Source organism: Ixodes scapularis, unplaced genomic scaffold (genome assembly GCF_016920785.2).
Source record: "Ixodes scapularis isolate PalLabHiFi unplaced genomic scaffold, ASM1692078v2 PGA_scaffold5__190_contigs__length_132052651, whole genome shotgun sequence".
Lineage (NCBI taxonomy): Eukaryota > Metazoa > Arthropoda > Arachnida > Ixodida > Ixodidae > Ixodes > Ixodes scapularis.
The window spans coordinates 45,527,264-45,544,503 of record NW_024609880.1 but is presented as its reverse complement, the minus strand read 5'-3'; the positions used below and the strand labels follow the sequence as shown (position 1 = coordinate 45,544,503).

The window sequence follows — 17,240 nt, the reverse complement described above, 5'->3', positions numbered from 1 at the left end:
TTTATCGAGTATTTTCTCCAACACTGCTTATAAGGCGTAAGGGGCGGCAGTCGCTATCCCCCCCCCCCCCCCCCCCCCCCCCCCCGTTTCGCCCCTCCGCTCTTAAATCTGTACCCGCAGAGTGCGCGCCGCGACTTTAGTTTCACAGTCTTTATTCGTTGTGCGTTTGGGTGACTTCTTGGTTTTGACAGTTCCCTGACTTGAAGTGAAAATAACTTTAGTAAAGGGTCTGTAACTGTGTCCCCGACTCAACAAACAGAGGGGATAAGCACATTTGTGTTGTGAAACACAAGCACAAATGCGTAGGTATCGTAAAGAGGTAGATCACAAGATCCCATTGACCTGCGGCTAAGCATGATTGACTTAGCGATGAACGTCCTGGAGGCACCTACCTCAGCACTGTGCGTATTGTCATTGTCTTTCTAGCTTGAAAGCATACGTAGCATTGGAAAGGGTGAAGATAAAGCACCATGCACAGCAAGCAAAAGGCTTATCAAAATAACAAGGAACGCGGCGTCCGCCAGACGGCCATTTATGTCCCTGTGGGAAAGAAAAGGTTAACAGACAGGTGGTGAATCGTGACTAATGTGCCTCTTGACGTTGATTTTTTGTGCGCGCTCTTAGCACAGAATGTGTTTATACGCTGATTTCTGTGAGAAATGGCAGAGCTCGGTTGTAATGTTCTGTTGTAACACTCGGCTGTGACGCTGGAATGTTTTATGAAGGTTAAAAGTATATAAAAATAGGTCCACTGTGAATATTGAGCTGTCAAAAAATACTAAAATAGTGACATTGCTAAGGCAGTTTTAAGGGCCGAGCTATCATACAAATTTACCACAGACGCTGGAAGCTGGTGGTTCCATGAAAGCGTGGTTCGGGGTATGGATGAACTGTGAAAAGTTGTAGTTTTACACAATGCGATGGTGTGCCTATCTTGTCCTGGTGATCAAGACGCGTTGATACGTGGAAGGGAGGTATTAGTAGCTCTTCACGTAACGAAAAATTGTGATAGATTTGATGATATCTATCATAACTGTCTATCGTATCTATCATCCATACATTTTGGTGCATTGCATCATTTTTTTTAAATGCCGCCACGCTTATACGTTTTCAATATGAAAGGCCTTCGCGCCTACTATACTCTTTTTCACCTCAAGAAAGAAAGAATAAAGAAGTTTTGCGCAATGTTTATACGCCGCGCGAGAAGCAGTCCTTAAAATATTTGGCTGTCGTTTTTGTGATGTCCTCCTGATAACGCGCCGACGCGCCGACGGGCCAATTCCTTGCCAACTGTTATCACATGTCACATGACCCGATTCATCTGTATATATTCACGGGTATTTGAATAAACAAGACTGCTCTTTGCTCTCCCACGACGGCTTGTCTGGCATGGTGTCAGAGGTGGGCGGATTCCGACCGGCTCCGACGGAATGCCGCTAACGACGAGTACGAGCCCTTATGGTACGTTTACACCTGAGAAGAAATCCGCTGCCGCGCGAGCGGATCCGCTCCTGGCGACGGCGGCGACGAGAGGGTTGCGGGTTGCGTTTACATCTATTCTCTTCGAGCGGCGGCGGTGGCGCCGGCTGCGGCAGCTGTTCTCGTAACATCCCGTCAAATATGCCGAGAAGGCGCGAGAGTTCCCATCTCGGCTGTCTCTCCCGGGGCTCCCGGGCGTTGCTGCTCCCGGAAGAACGCGTACTCATGACGTAGGCAGCGTCGCGCTGCGCAAGAATTTCACATCGGGTCAGCGAAACGCCTCGTTCGGCGGCAGAAATGGATCCCGGACCTAAACGGCTCGCCGCCGCGTTTTCCGCCCAGCGTTTCGCCCCAGCGGCAAAAGCTGGGCAGATCCGCTGGCGGATCCGCAAGTGTAAACGTACCATTAAGCAACAACGGAAGCAGCGTCGACCTCGCCACCACAGCAGCAGCCGGCGCCACGTCGACGTGGCAGGACTCAAGCCTCCGAAGCCGTTCGACTTCCACAACGCCGCTGACTGGCCCGCCTGGATAGACGAGTTCGACGACTACAGAATTGCATCGGGCCTGCACGAGAAACCTGAGCTGGTTCAAGAAAGAACTCTTCTTTATACGATGGGCTGGAAGTCGTTAGAAATTCTGCGTTCGGTATGCGTAAAAGACAAAGAATTCAAGAAGTTCGACCTGATAAAGTCAAGGTTAGACGGATACCTCGTTCACACCAAGAACGTTGTGTACGTGAGCGCTCGTTTCAACCAACGCCGACAGCAACTGGGAGAAACGGTAGAACAATTTGCGACCGTGCTACACAGGCTAGCAGAGCGCTGGAAGTTTAAGGACATGAAAGAACGTCTTATCAGAGATCAATTCGTAGTCGGTCTTTTGGACCAAACTCGCTCAGAGGTGCTTCAAATGAATCCAAAGCTGACGTTGCAGATAGCTTTATCGAAAACTCGGACAAGCGAAACAGTAAAGAAACAACAAGCCGAACTAGCAGGGCAAGAGTCCGCAAGCCCTGAAGCGTGCGTTTCGGCCGTGAAACAGGAAAACACCGCCAGAAAGAGCGAAGCCTCAACCAGTCAAAGGACTGCAAACAGCAAGAAGTGCAGCTATTGCGCTGGTCCTCTACATCCCAGGACAAGTTGTCCGGTTAAACGAGAAAAATGCCGCTTTTGTCAAAAGTTAGGACATTTCGAAAAAGCATGCAGCATCAAAAAACGCGACGGCAAGAAACTCGACGTCATTGCCGCACCAGATAACTAGCATTTCTTGGGCACGCTCGAGTAGTCGAAGAACACTTTATCTGCGCTCTTCGGGACTGTGCAGATAAATGGTCAGGAACTTCGAATGAACGTTGATACGGAAGCTGAAGTGGCTGTAGCCAGCGATAAGTTTCCAGGCGTTCCACGCTCTCTAGACGAAGCAGAAGGTCTTCGAGGGCCGAGCAATGCAAGAATTTGCACTGCTGCCAAGTACCACTCGAACGTCACCTGGAATGATAACTACTCACGACAGACTATCTACGTCGTCTGCAATCTGCGAACGGATTCTTGGGTTCCTAGCGGTCAATGCCTTGGGCATCGTTCGATTCTCGGACGAAAAAGAGAGAGTCGAAAACGTCGAAGCGAAGTATCACAAACTGTTCAAAGGTACGGGATCCCTGGCCGGTGAACGCACAAGCCGCTTAGTACCGGATGCCGTCCCGTATGCGGTGTCTACTCCTCGTCGGATTCCCGTGAAAGAAGCAGTAAAGAGAGAGCTAGACAAGCTAGAGCTTGAAGGAATGTTTCGAAAGGTTGAAGAACCAACAGAGTGGTGCGCCCCAATCGTGCCAGTACAGAAGCCTTCCGGTGACATCAGAACCTGTGTCGACCTGACCCACCTAAACAAGTTTGTACGGCGGAAAAGTCACCAGCTTCCAGCGGTAGAATAAATCATGGGCAGCATCCAAGAAGCCCGTATCTTTTCCGAACTGGATGCCAGTTCCGGATTCTACCAGATTCACCTTTCGAAAATCATGTCAAGAGCTTACCACTTTCATAACGCCGTATGGAAGGTATTGCTACCGAAGACTACCTTTCGGCGTGACTTCAGCACCAGAAATTTTTGCAAAAAACTTCACGCAAGTCTTGGAAGGCTTAGAAGGCGTACTGAACTACATGGATAATGTATTAGTGTACGGAGCGAACAAGACTGGATACGACAGTCGTCTGCACAAGGTACTGGAGAGGCTACAGCAGAAGGACGCGACGCTAAACAAAGAAAACGCTGCTTCTCTGTCGGGAGAGTGTCGTTCCTTGGAATGGTCTTCGACGCCAGTGGAGTGAGACCTGATCCCGAGAAAGTTCGGGCCATCAAAGAGCTCCCCCACCCTCAAAATGCCGTCGAAGTTCGTTCTCTTCTGGGCATGATTAACCACCTTGCAAGATTCCTCCCAGATGTAGCATCTACCAGAGCGCCTCTTCGCAACCCTCTATGCAAGGATAACGACTGGTCATGGAGTCCTCAGCAAGAACAAGCATTCGCCAAAATGAATGACACCTTAAGCTCGGAAAGGTGCCTCACGCGGTGCAATCCAAGCTACCCAACAATTGTCCCTGCAGACACCTCGTCGCACGGCCTCGGCGCCGTGCTGCTCCAAGATCAGCCATCGGAGGAGCGACGTCCTGTTGCATACGCCTCCAGGCCACTGAAAAGACGGAACAGAGGTACTCTCAGATAAAGAAGGAAGCCCTTGATCTAACATGAGCTGCAGAACGCTTTGACGAGTTTCTGCGAGGTCTCACGTTTTTGTTCCAAGACTGATCATAAACCCCTATTTCCGTTGCTGGGCCGCGACCCATTGGACTCCCTACCCCCCAGAATTCAAAGGTTCCGAAGGCGCCTGATAAGGTACTCCTTCACCTTCACGTACGTTTCGGGTAAAGCCATTGCCACGGCAGACACACTGTCACGAGCAAGAAGCAACAGTTTCCCACCGTCACAGGAAATGCTCTTGGAGGGGGACTTCTCGGCACACACTGACGCAGTCATCCGGGGACTGCCAGCATCCGACAGTCTGATAGACGGAATACGCGTGGAGCAGACGAATGACCAGGAATGCTCATTGCTGCTTCAAGCCTGCCGTCAACGGTGGCCAGACAAATACAAGCTACCACTAGTTCTCGGGCAGTACTGGGCACAGCGTGGCAACGTTACTGTTTGCAACGACTTGCTCCTAAAGGACACCAGACTTGTCATTCCAAGGAGTCTACGGAGGGAAATGTTTCAAAGGCTCGATGAAGGCCATCAAGGCTTCGTTCGCTGCCGAGAAAAAGCCAAAGAATTTGTTTGGTGGCCGAGTCTCAGCAAAGATACAGCTAGAGTTGTGTCCGAATGCCGAGAATGCGCCACTGAACGCGTGCAATTCTCAGAACCGATGATCCCATTCGAAACACCAGAACTACCATGGGAGAAACTAGGAGTTGATTTATTTGAACTAAAAGAAGCAGTGTACGTTTTTGTTGTTGATTTTCACTCCAGATACCCAGAAATGGCGTTGCTGGACAGAGGCACGTCATCTGTGGCCGTCATTCAACGCCTGAAAGGTATCTTCGCCCGACACGGGATTCCGAAGACCGTGGTTTCGGACAACGGGCCCCAGTTTGCATCGTGTTCGTTTCAAGACTTTGCGAGGACGTACGGGTTCAAGCAAATGAAAACCAGCCATCGCTACCCGCAAGCAAACGGTGAGGCTGAACATACGGTAAGGACTCTAAAACTGCTCTTGAAGAAAGCAGAAGACTCTTACCTTGCGCTGCTGAACGACAGGAAGACCCCTGGGCCTACAGGTTTTAATCCAGCACAACTTTTTATGAGCCGACGACTTCGCTCAAGAGTGCCTTGCGCTTCATCTTTACTCAAACCTCGCACGGTAAGCTCTTCTTGGAAGAAGAGAGATGAGGAATATAGGCAGAAACAGAAAAAGTATTTTGACAAGCGTCACGCGGCCAGCCCTTTGCGTAGTCCTTCTGCAGGCAACCAAGTATAACTGAGAGACACAGGTGCTACGGGTGCCACCCTTCGCCCCGGAGACACACCAAGGTCCTACTGGGTCAGGACTTGTACCGTACGCATTACAAGTAATCAAATTACTTGTAATCGATTACTTTTTGGAGTAATTTTGTAATCAGTTGATTACTTTTATTAGGCAGTAATCACAGGAGTAATTTGATTACTGTTTGAAGTAATAAAAATTACATTGAACCGTTACTATTCTTCCACGCCCCCCCCCCCCCCCCCACGCACACACATTTTTTTATGAAATGTCAAAAGTAAAATTTGATACTTTTTTCGAACGGAAAAAGCAAGATTCTTGCGGAGCTGTAGGAAACGAGGTCAACCCCTTTGTGTGTACGGTTTCTGAGGAATGTCCGTCTTTTTTTTTTTTTTTTCGAGCATGAACTGGGAATGGGAAGGACCAGGGAGGCCCCAGTGTGTCACAAAGACCGTTCAGGGCAAAGTGTGAGGGAACATAATGTAACTTTGTAAGTCCTTCGTTCAAACTAGGCCCCTCACGCACACACACACAGAAATAAACAAAAAGACTCCTGCTTACGGTACCTACTCGCAGCCCGTAGGAGAACCAGAACCGAAGAATGCCTAAAGCGGATGCAAAATATTGTCACGGGTAGTGAACAAAAATAACAAATAAACAGGAAGAAATAAACGTTTAATGTAGCGAACTTGTGCCAAAAATAAAAGAGTACAAAAGATAATAATAGAGCGTCGCGGGCGTCGAAGTCGGCGTGGCAGCAGAGTCGAACGCTGGGGCGAGACTGAATTCTGCTTGCCAGGCGGAGCCGCTTTTCTACACGCGTTGGCTTCTGGAGCGTTCGATGTAGAAGGTTCGACGCGGAGAACATTCTAACCTCGAATCAGCTAGACGGTTCTCGAATTCACTAGAACATCACATTACAGTGTAAACAAAAATGCGTAGCCGCGGCCAGGAATCGAACCCTGGCCCTTCGCGTGGGAGGTAAGCGCGATAACCGTCGTGCTACGGCCGCGGTGCCTACTTGGCGCGCGGCATTACTCCCCCCTTAAAAAGTGTATCGCCTCGATGCAACACAAAACAAAGCACATAAAGAGAACGGCAAACTAAAGAGTCATTTGAAACACATAAGATCCACAGTCCTATCGAGCGTAGTAAGGCTTCAGGCGCACAAATGTGGACGACTTCAGGTCGTGGTGGGCGGCGTGATGATGTTCTTGTTCCGTCAGGCATCACCTCGTAGTTCAGCTCGCCGAGGCGACGAAGTACCTTGTATGGTCCAAAGTACCGTTTCAGCAGATTCTCACTGAGGCCGCGGCGACGGATGGGCATCCACACCCACACCCTGTCTCCGGGCTGGAAGTGAACGTCCCTGCGACGAAGGTTGTAGCGGCCCGCGTCGACGCGTTGCTGGTCTTGAATCCTGAGTCGGGCGAGCTGGCGGGCTTCTTCGGCGCGTTGAGCAACCGCCTGGGCGTCGTCGCTCTCATTTATAGATGGCTCATGGGGCAGCATTGCGTCCAGCATGGTCGTGACCTTCCGACCATGTACCAGCTGGAAAGGGGTGAATCCAGTGGTCTCCTGAACCGCCGTATTGTAGGCGAACGTGACGTGGGGCAACACCTCGTCCCACGTCTTGTGTTCTACGTCGACGTACATAGAGATCATATCGGCGATTGTCTTGTTGAGTCGCTCGGTCAGCCCGTTGGTCTGTGGGTGGTATGCAGTGGTTCGACGATGGCCGGTGCCACTGAGACGAAGGTTCTCTTGCGTCAGCTGGGTCATGAACGAAGATCCACGGTCTGTGATGAGGACTTCAGGGGCGCCGTGCCGGAGGACAATGGACTCAATGAAAAACTTGGCGACTTCAACAGCCGTGCCTGCTGGGGTGCTATCCTGGTCACAAACGGTCACGTTCGTGTTTCTCGAAAACTCCTCCCCCCTACGAACCGCGCGCTCCTATTGGCCACAGCCCGCGTGATAATTCCATGCGGTTCCCATGGGAACGTTCGCGAAACACGAAAGCAACTGTTTGCCGTAACTGTCACTCTTCGAGCTCGGACCGTGACGACAAAGTAACGTACGACCACGTCCGACCTACGTAGCACATAGCGGAAGTCGCGTAACTAGATTAACTGCGGTATTACTCGACACACCCTACTCTCTGTTTCACTATGAGTGCGAGCTAGTGCGGGCGTAGGAGCTACAAGAACGTGCTCCGGGCTTTCAACGTCCCTGTCGAGCAGGCGCGCTTGCGCAGTGCAAACCAACGTTCGTGCAAGCATCGTTTGGGGTGATGTGCTCGTGCTTTTAACTTCTGTTTCTATTGCACGAAGGGGAACAAGCTTTGGGCAGGATTCTAGAGCGTAGAAAATGGCGGCGATGCTTGTTGCGCAACGATGGCTCGATTAACGCGTAGAAGGACGGGTTTTCCGCGAGCACCCGGTAGCCTTCGCGATGCACGACGACTGTTTCTGACGACAATACCGCTTGTCGAAAAGCACCGTGTGATCGCAGTGTGACCAGCTGCGCGACGAGAGACGGCGACGATGAGAGATGATGATCGTCGAGCAGCAGCAGACTAATTGAATCGCACTGAGATTTTTCGCAGCGGGCAACTACAAGAGCGCGGTTGCCACCGATGATCACATAGCTAATGCCCAGTGGATGGTGATCAGAGCCGTGACGGCCGTCGCGAGTGTCGCTGTCAACCGGCTGGGAAGAGACGGCTGGGTCGACGAAACCCCGAACCGAGGCAGCTGAGGCATGTGCAAAAGAAGACTTTTGTCACCACCACGACAAGCACTCGACGTCGTGGGGTGCGTTGACGGAACCTAGAATCTAACAGAACCTTCGTCACCATCATCATCGGTCTGAAGGAGATCGTCACCGTTCTGAAGGACTCCAACACTTTTCCGCAAACACCACTCTGTCATTAACAACTTGGTGGTAAGTTTACGTTAAAATTTCAGGGTTTCTACCGCTTCGAAGTTAGTGCACGCTTAGTACCTATGTCTTCAGTTGACCATTTGTTGCGGTTTGTAGCTACTGTCAATCACGCAATAAAATCTGAATGGGTTGCTGATGGCGCTTTATTGTATCAACTAGATATTTTACCTTTTCACGCCAAGCTTCTGCAATTGCATGTCAGTCATCGGACAGTCCTAAGAAACACTTTTCGATGCCCTGCAATGAACTACGAACAGTGTGTCCTAAAATGAATCGTTAGTTGTTTAGACAGCAGGAGTTTAGTCTGACGGAGCATGGTAACATTGTTACCCACTGTAGGCGAGAAATTTAGCCAGTGCAATCTTGTGGATGGTCGTCATCTCCATGACCAAGAAAAATAATAAAGATACAATTGCCCTCCATTCAACACCCGTGTGTTTAATGTAAAGGTTATCATAGAAATTAAAAAGATTGTCGTTTCAAAAGTGACAGTAACTCGTTGAAATTATAGATTAGTGTGAGCTGAATTTTTTTAAAAATTTGCCTGTAATGCAGAGCAAATACGCGCTGTTGAAGCAGAGTAGATGCGTGAAGGAAAAGCGAGCATATGTACTAAAGAAAGAACCGCTACGTAACGTGAAAAATGTCAGCAACTATCTTGCCATTGTGGTATACGAGTTCAGTGGCTCTGCACATGCTTATGGCAGCCTGTGACTGTAGGATGCTCCCCTTATGGTATCATCCAGTGGCAAAGCCAGGGGGGAGGGGGGCTTATCTTCGCTCCCCCCCCTCCCCAAATCCGGCGGGCCCTAGAATATACACACAAATTTCGACAACCCCCCCCCCCCCCCGCTCCCCAAGTCATGAACAACCCAGCCACCTCAAACCCCCTCCACCCTCACCCCCTTAAAAGTTCCTGGCTACGCCACTACTATCAACAGCACTCAATTGATAGTCAACATTATCAAGATAAGCGAAATTTTTCTTTATTTTATGCACCATATAGGCAGTGTTTCTGTCTTTATATGCGTGCAGGCAAAGCACACACTGTAGAAAACACTTGTGTGAAGCCTGCGTTCACAATGCAGTCCCCGTCAAACGTTCAAGGCATTAACGAATTCCACAAATTAAAATTTTCAACGAAACGCATTAGTTTTGCAAACCGCTGGCAAACTTACGTTGCGTTTTACATCATTCACCTTTGTCGTCCGATGAATCTGCATTAAGCACTACACAAACCTCAATAAGCTTGTGGTTTTTTTTCTTGCCGTTGGGGCGATCGCTGGCGGTCGTGGCGGCGGCACAATTCTTTCTCAGACCGTTGGCTGCTTCCTCCGTGCTCGCGGAAACGTGGTTTCCTTTGTGTAAAAGGGAGGTTTTGAATCTTGATGCATGGCAACGCTGAATGAAGGTATATTACTGTCTTCATAATCTCAGCAAGGCTACCGTACGAGCCACAGCACCACCACCACTTTCAGGCTTCATAACACCGGCACCAATAGAAGACAACTTGCATCTCGCCAAGTGTTATATCGGAGACGTTAAACGCCAGCTCACTGTGCTCTTCGACCCGGTCCTGCCGCCGAATGGGCTCATCCAACAGCACGAAAGCATTCGTGTGCGCGTTGACCCAGTGACCGATCGCATGTCAAACCCCAGCCGCGGTCGGTCCGACGAGCATCGTGGCCATGTTCTTTCGAGTTTAACTCGCCAAGGGTACGGTTGTCGAGTTAAAACAATGCAAATAGTCCCGTGCATTCTTGTTCTTACGTCATTTTGTCGTCACAACCCGAACTCGAAAAATGACTGTTAGCGGCAAACAGAGGCTTTCTAGTTACACGAACGTTTCCATGGCAAAGAGTGTTGAATCGTCACGCGCAATGAAGCCAATGGGATAGCGAGGTACCTATGTAGGGACGTGTAAAAACGTGGAAGCCGTTTTCTTTTCTTCTTTTTTTTTTTTTGCACGAGCTTTTTTGCAAATATAAAAATAAGTAAAAAAGGCTGCCCAAGATTATGCGGTCGCGTCCATTTCTTCAACGCCGAAAGAGAAGAGCATGGCTTATGGGGACTACCGTCGTAATCACTGCGGTGAGCAAAGCGAGCAAAGCATTATTAAAACTGCACGAAGAAACTTTCCTGCACCATCCACAGCATGTTCACAACCGGTGCACTCTGCGTCGATCTCATGACTAGTCATATATTACCACAGAGTCGTCGTCAGCTCTGTACCCATTTGGAGTCTCCTTCACAGGCGAACAGAAAATTTCATTTGCAGCTTATGTTCACGGCGGCTTCACAAAGGATGGTCGGTGTCGCAGCGTACCTTCACATAATATTTTCTTCTCGTAATGCCACCCGTATCGTGCAGAAACAGGGAAAGCAACCACGCAAGCGAGACACAAACACCACAAGGGACAAGGTCGTTACCGCGGTTTACGCCATGTTTGTTTTCAAAGACCGTAGCGAAAGACTTCGAGAAAAAAAGCTGAGATATCTTAGCTAAATTTACTTTACGTCATAATTATTGAAATAATCTTTCGTATTTTACAAAAGGATAATATTATTTTTCTCTGTTTCCGTCAATTTTCCGGAAGGTAGCCTTTTCTCCGTTATTCGCTTGTTCTAAGTCCCGGAGGAAAGGAAGAAGATAACAAAAAGAACAGAGGGAAATGCAGGGATTTCTTCGCCCCAACTGGATGGACACGTCACTGCGACGTAGGGCATCGTCAGATTCTAGCTGACCGCGTGCGTGAATGCGAACGTTGGGGTGGAGCCTCAAACAAGAATCATTATAGTTTGAGGCTCCGCCCCTTCTTTCTCGATACGTCACAACTCGAAAGGTACCCGTTTGCGACCAGAATAGCACCCCAGAAAGGGCTTTCGTCTCGGCGTACCGTGTGAGATAATCGGTGGCGACGATAATCCAGCGGTTTCCCGACGTTGACGATAGGAAAGGGCCAAGTAAATCCATTCCGATCTGCTGGAACGGCATAGACGGGGGAGAAATCGGATGCAGAAGTCCTGACGGCTTCGTTGGCGGTTTCTTGCGTCGCTGACACTCGTGGCATGATCGAATGTATAGGTGAACGGTCTTCGGTAGCCTCGGCAAGTAGTACTTTTCTCGAATCCTGGCGAGCGTCCTGCTGTAGCCAAGGTGTCCAGCCGTTGGGTCGTCATGGCATCCTTGGAATATTTCGTCTCGAAGGCTTGCAGGAACAACCAACAGCCATGCTGTGTTGTTGTTGATGAAGTTCTCCTTGTACAGCACGCCTCGCCGCATGGAAAATGTATGCAGGATTCTTAAGAAAGCACGGGGAACCGAACTCGCTTGTCCCTCTAAGTGATCGATGAGCGCTCGCAGTTCAGGGTCGTCTCGTTGGAGTGCTGCCATGTCGCTGACGTCCAAAGCGCCGAGGAAACACTCATCGTCGTCGTCTTCGATACAGGCAGGACCGTCCTCGACAGGAGCTCTTGACAGGCAGTCGGCGTCATGGTGCTTCCGGCCGGACTTGTACACAACGGTCATGTCGAACTCCTGCAGTCGTAGGCTCCACCGGGCGAGGCGTCCGGAGGGGTCTCTCAGATTCGCGAGCCAGCAGAGCGAGTGGTGGTCCGTGACCACGCGAAAAGGGCTTCCATACAGATATGGGCGAAACTTTGTTATTGCCCAGACGACAGCAAGGCACTCCTTTTCAGTTGTAGAGTAGTTCCTCTCCGCCTTAGACAGCGTCCGACTCGCGTATGCGATGACTCGCTCTGCCCCGTCCTGCCTTTGAACTAGCACTGCGCCAAGTCCGGTGTTACTGGCGTCCGTGTGGATCTCTGTATCAGCGAACTGGTCGAAATGGCCAAGAATCGGGGGCGTCTGGAGTCTTCGTTTCAGCTCATCGAATGACTGCTGGTGTTCGTCTGTCCATTCGAACTTTACGGCGTCCTTCGTGAGGTGCGTCAGCGGTGCGGACAGCTTGGCGAAGTCCCGAACAAATCGTCTGTAGTAGGCACAAAGTCCGAGGAATCTTCTCACGGCCTTCTTGTCAGACGGCGGCGTAAATGCAGCCACGGCGCGGGTCTTCTCAGGGTCAGGGAGAACACCTTTGTTGCTCACGACGTGGCCAAGGAACTTAAGTTCACCATAGGCGAATCGACACTTTGTTGGCTTGAGTGACAGGCCGGCGGTCTTGATGGCTTGAAGCACGGCTCGAAGTCGTTTCAGGTGCTCGTCGAAATCTCGTGAAAATACCACTACGTCGTCGAGGTAGACGAGGCAGCTCTGCCATTTCAGACCTGCCAGCACGGTGTCCATGACACGCTGGAAGGTGGCTGGCGCAGTACAAAGCCCGAACGGCATCACTTTAAATTCGTACAGTCCGTCGGGAGTGACGAAGGCAGTTTTCTCCCGGTCGCGTTCCTCGACTTCAATCTGCCAGTAGCCACTCTTCAGATCCATCGACGAAAAATATCGGGAGTGGCGCAGTCGGTCTAACGTATCGTCGATGCGGGGGAGCGGATAGACGTCCTTCTTCGTCACAGCGTTCAGTCGACGATAGTCTACGCAGAACCGCAGGGTTCCGTCCTTCTTCTTTACAAGGACGACTGGGGACGCCCATGGGCTTCTTGAGGGTTGAATGATGTCGTCGTCGAGCATCTCCTGGACTTGATCTTGAATCACCTTCCTTTTCTTTAAGGAGACTCGATACGGCGACTGGTGGACAGGAGGTGCGTCGTCGTCGGTAACAATGCGATGTTTCGCCATTGGTGTTTGGCGAATCTTGGATGTCGTGGCAAAACAGTCGCTGTATTCGGCAAGGAGATCAACCAGTTGCCGGCGCTTCGTAGCTGGGAGCTCGGGGTCGATGTCGAGCGGCGGTGGCGTGCTGTTCTGCTGTGACGACGAGGTTTTTACGGAGATTGCGGTGACCACGACTGGCGCCTGAAGCTCCTCAATGTGGCCCACAGTGGTACCCTTCGTTAGGTGCTGCGGCTCCTCTCGGAAGTTCGTTACAAGAACAGTTGCACGTCCTTCTTGGAGATCCGTTACGCCTCGTGCGACGCCAATTCCTTTCTCAAGGAGCAGTCGGACGTTGCCTTCCAGAAGAGCTTCACCGTGCATGGCTGCGTCGGTTATGACGGGGACGAAAACACTGGACCGCGGCGGTAAGTTCACATGGTCGGCGATAACTCGGATCGCGGTTGACGTCGTGTTGGTCTCCACCGACGGTAAAACAGGCTTTCGCAGCGTCAGCTGGTTTGCCCCGAGGTCGATGACGGCGCCATACTCGCAGAGAAAGTCCATTCCGAGGATAACGTCTCTTGAACAGTCTTGCAGAACGACGAATTTAACAGGGCACGTCTCACCGTGGATCTCTACGCGAGCAGTGCATCTCCCGACTGGTGTGATGAGGTGCCCTCCGGCGGTTCGTATTTGTGGTCCATCCCACGGCGTGGTGACTTTTCGAAGGCGGCGGGAGAGCCTCCCACTCAAGACTGAGTAGTCTGCTCCGGTGTCCACGAGCGCTGATGCGTCGTGGCCGTCGATGACGACGTTTAGGTTATTGGACACCGTTGCAGGGGCGTCGTTTCGATTTCTGGTAGCGTTTGAGTGGGGGCCCTCTGACGTTCGTGGAGGATCTTGGCGTCGGTCGTCTTCGGCAACTCCACCTCCAGGGGTTGCCGCGCCTAGTTTCCCCGGCGAGGAGCGAGGGGTGACAGGCTTTCACGTCGGGGTCGGTGCATCGGCGAAGCTGGACGTCCCGGTGACGGCGACCGGAACTCTCGGCGTGACGCAGGCTCGGGGGACTGGGGTCGTCGCAGGTACTCGTCGATCTCCCGAGGGCGTTCACCATACCGGGGGCGCGGGTCGCTTGGGTGGAATCCGCGCAGCCCGAGTCGTCGGTATGGGCATCGGCGGTACACATGGTCAGCTTCCCCGCAGTGGTAACACAGCGGGCGTCGGTCGGCCGTCCTCCAGACGTCTGTCTTCCTCGGCGCAGGTCGCTCTGGGGGAACGTGCGCCTGATCTTCCTGCCGTCGAGGGTACTGCGGCGTTGGGGCGTCTCTTCGGGGTGGCGCCGTGGCTTGGCGGGAAGCTTGCGGCGGTCGTCGGGCCATGGCGGCGTAGCTCAACGTCGGTTCCTCCGGTGCCACCCTGGTGACGGGAACCTCTGGTTGGAGCGCGCGATGCACTTCTTCTCGGACAGCCTCGGCGATGGAAATGGTTGGCGGACGGCTGGTGGTTGGCAGCAACCTTCGCAGTTCCTCCCGGACAACCTCCCGGATAATTTCGCGGATGTCCGTACCAAACACGTTTTCACCGCTAAGCAGCGCGGTTGCAGTGACGCTTGGCTGCCGCTGGTGGTGGGAAGCGCGCGCTTGGAGGGCGCGCTCGATGTTTGTCGCCTCGCTGACGAAGGCGTCGACGGTTGCCGGCGGGTTGCGGACGAGGCCTCCGAAGATGTCGTCCTTCACGCCCCGCATCAAAATGCGCAGCTTCTTTCCCTCGGTGGCCTGAGGATCGGCGCGGGAGCTCAGGCGGAGCACGTCTTCAACAAAGCTCGTGACGCTTTCATTGGGGCCCTGGGTCCTGGTTCGCAGTAGGTCCTCGGCTCTCTCTCGGCGGTGGTGGTTGACGAACGTAGCCTTCAGGTTGGTCTTGAAGATGTCCCACGACGTCAAAGAGGACTCATGGTTCTCATACCAGTGCTTGGCGGTTCCCTCAAGCGAGAAGTAGACGTTGTGCAGGCGTTGCTCGTCGGTCCAGCCATTGTGGCGGGCAACGCGTTCATACTGGTCAATCCAGTCTTCGACGTCTTCGTAGAGTTCACCGTGAAAGGGGGCAGCCGTCCGCGGTGCGACGGGCATGTAGACGACGGGAGAAGCGGCGGGGGCTTGCGACTGGTTGGCCATCGTCGTCTTCTGCGGCTTGGGCTTGTCCAGGAGCAAACCGTACTCAGGATCCTCTCCCTTGGTGCGGCGGCTGGTCCGAATTTCAGGTTCTGCGGTGAGTGGTCTTCTCACCGAGCCGGGAATCGGACTTGCACTGCGGTCCCTTGGAGGGGAACGCTGCACGGGCATGCGGTACCCCGCACCTCCACCAAAATGTCACGGGTAGTGACCAAAAATAACAAATAAACAGGAAGAAATAAACGTTTAATGTGGCGAACTTGTGCCAAAAATAAAAGAGTACAAAAGATAATAATAGGGTGTCGCGGGCGTCGAAGTCGGCGTGGCAGCAGAGTTGAACGCTGGGGCGAGACTGAACCCTGCTTGCCAGGCGGAGCCGCTTTTCTACACGCGTTGGCTTCTGGAGCGTTCGATGTAGAAGGTTCGACGCGGAGAACATTCTAACCTCGAATCAGCTAGACGGTTCTCGAATTCACTAGAACATCACATTACAGTGTAAACAAAAATGCGTAGCCGCGGCCAGGAATCGAGCCCTGGCCCTTCGCGTGGGAGGTAAGCGCGATAACCGTTGTGCTACGGCCGCGGTGCCTACTTGGCGCGCGGCAATATGACAAAGCCATTTCAAATATTTCCCTATTTCCTCTACATGGTCTTTGTAATAAGCAAGGTTTCGAGTTGAGAAGTGGTCGGGGCGATCTCTTTCACTAATGGATGCTACACATGATCCTTTTTAAATCCTGGAGTTGCTGCTCTTTTGTATAACATGCGAGTTCATCGACATGTAAATAATATCTGGAGAAGCGCGTCTGTGTGCGAAAGACAGCAAGGGCCACTTGGTTGCCAATACAAGAAAATATAAAAAGCAAGAAAATAAAATACCTTTTATTTGGAACCAGATATTCCAAGTTTTATTCATTAAGATGTAAGTCTTCTCACAATAAAGTAATCGGAAAAGTAACGGTTACTTCTTAAAGTAATGTCCAATTACTTTTGCTGTCGAGTAATGAAGTAATCTAATCGAATACTTTTTAGCTAAGAGTAATAGTAATTGTAATCGATTACTTTTTTTTTAGTAACGTGTACAAGACTGGTCAGGACAAAGGAGGTAGCTCCCGCAGGAACCGCCGTCACCTGTTCTTGTTGCCGGACATCGATGCTGGTGCAGAGCCAGAGTGTCAACAAAATGCCGAGCCCGCGGACAAGACCACGAATGATGCAAGCAAGTCTGGGGAGACCACACCGCCAAGCGAGCCTTGCACGTCCGATCATCTGGCGACCAGCATTCCACAGACTGCCCAAGCGGGTGAAACCGCGTCACACGGTGTAACGACGCGATCTGGGCGTGTTGTAAATATTCATAAAAGACTTAAATTAATGACTAGTTTGTTTACGACAAAGAAGGATTTGTTATGTTTTCCTACCTGAAGTAAAAGGGGAAGATGTGATGTCATCCTGATAACGCGCCGACGCGCCGACGGGCGATTCCTCGCCAAATGTTATCACTTGTCACGTGACCCGAATCATCTGTATATATTCACGGGTGTTTGAATAAACGAGACTGTTCTTTCCTCTCCCACGACGGCTTGTTTGACACTTTTCGCGTTTGAAATGCGGGGTTGTAAAAGTTACTTCAAAAATGTACCTAAGATACAGTTAGACCTTCTCCTATGAAAAGGTACTTAGGAGCGTACCTAGGTGTTCGTTTAAAAATGTACCTAGGTACAGGTGCAGTTACTTTAAATATACTTTCTTTATTTATTTTCCCTACATTTCTCAGGATATATTGGAAATAAAGCTTTTTTTTAAACTAATGGTACACACAAAACGAGTTAGAGAAAAGTGCTTTATTGGTGAAGCTGCGAGAAAAAAGAAAAAC

At 51.2% G+C, this 17,240-nt stretch overlaps 1 protein-coding gene across 2 annotated transcripts; it reads left to right on the top strand.

Moving 5' to 3' along the window:
• Positions 1–1,369: 1,369 nt before the first annotated feature.
• Positions 1,370–16,935, top strand: LOC120850778. Of its 2 annotated transcripts, XR_005718217.1 has the most exons (3): positions 1,370–1,461; positions 1,891–5,572; positions 16,455–16,935. XR_005718217.1 is itself a non-coding variant. In XM_040223432.1 (2 exons), exons 1-2 carry the CDS (start codon positions 1,459–1,461, stop codon positions 2,740–2,742), a joined length of 855 nt encoding a protein of 284 aa, XP_040079366.1. In that variant the 5' UTR covers positions 1,370–1,458; the 3' UTR covers positions 2,743–5,572. The 2 variants fall into 2 exon arrangements, 1 of the variants encoding a protein (XP_040079366.1); XM_040223432.1 differs by lacking the exon at positions 16,455–16,935.
• The last annotated feature ends 305 nt before the right edge of the window (positions 16,936–17,240 follow it).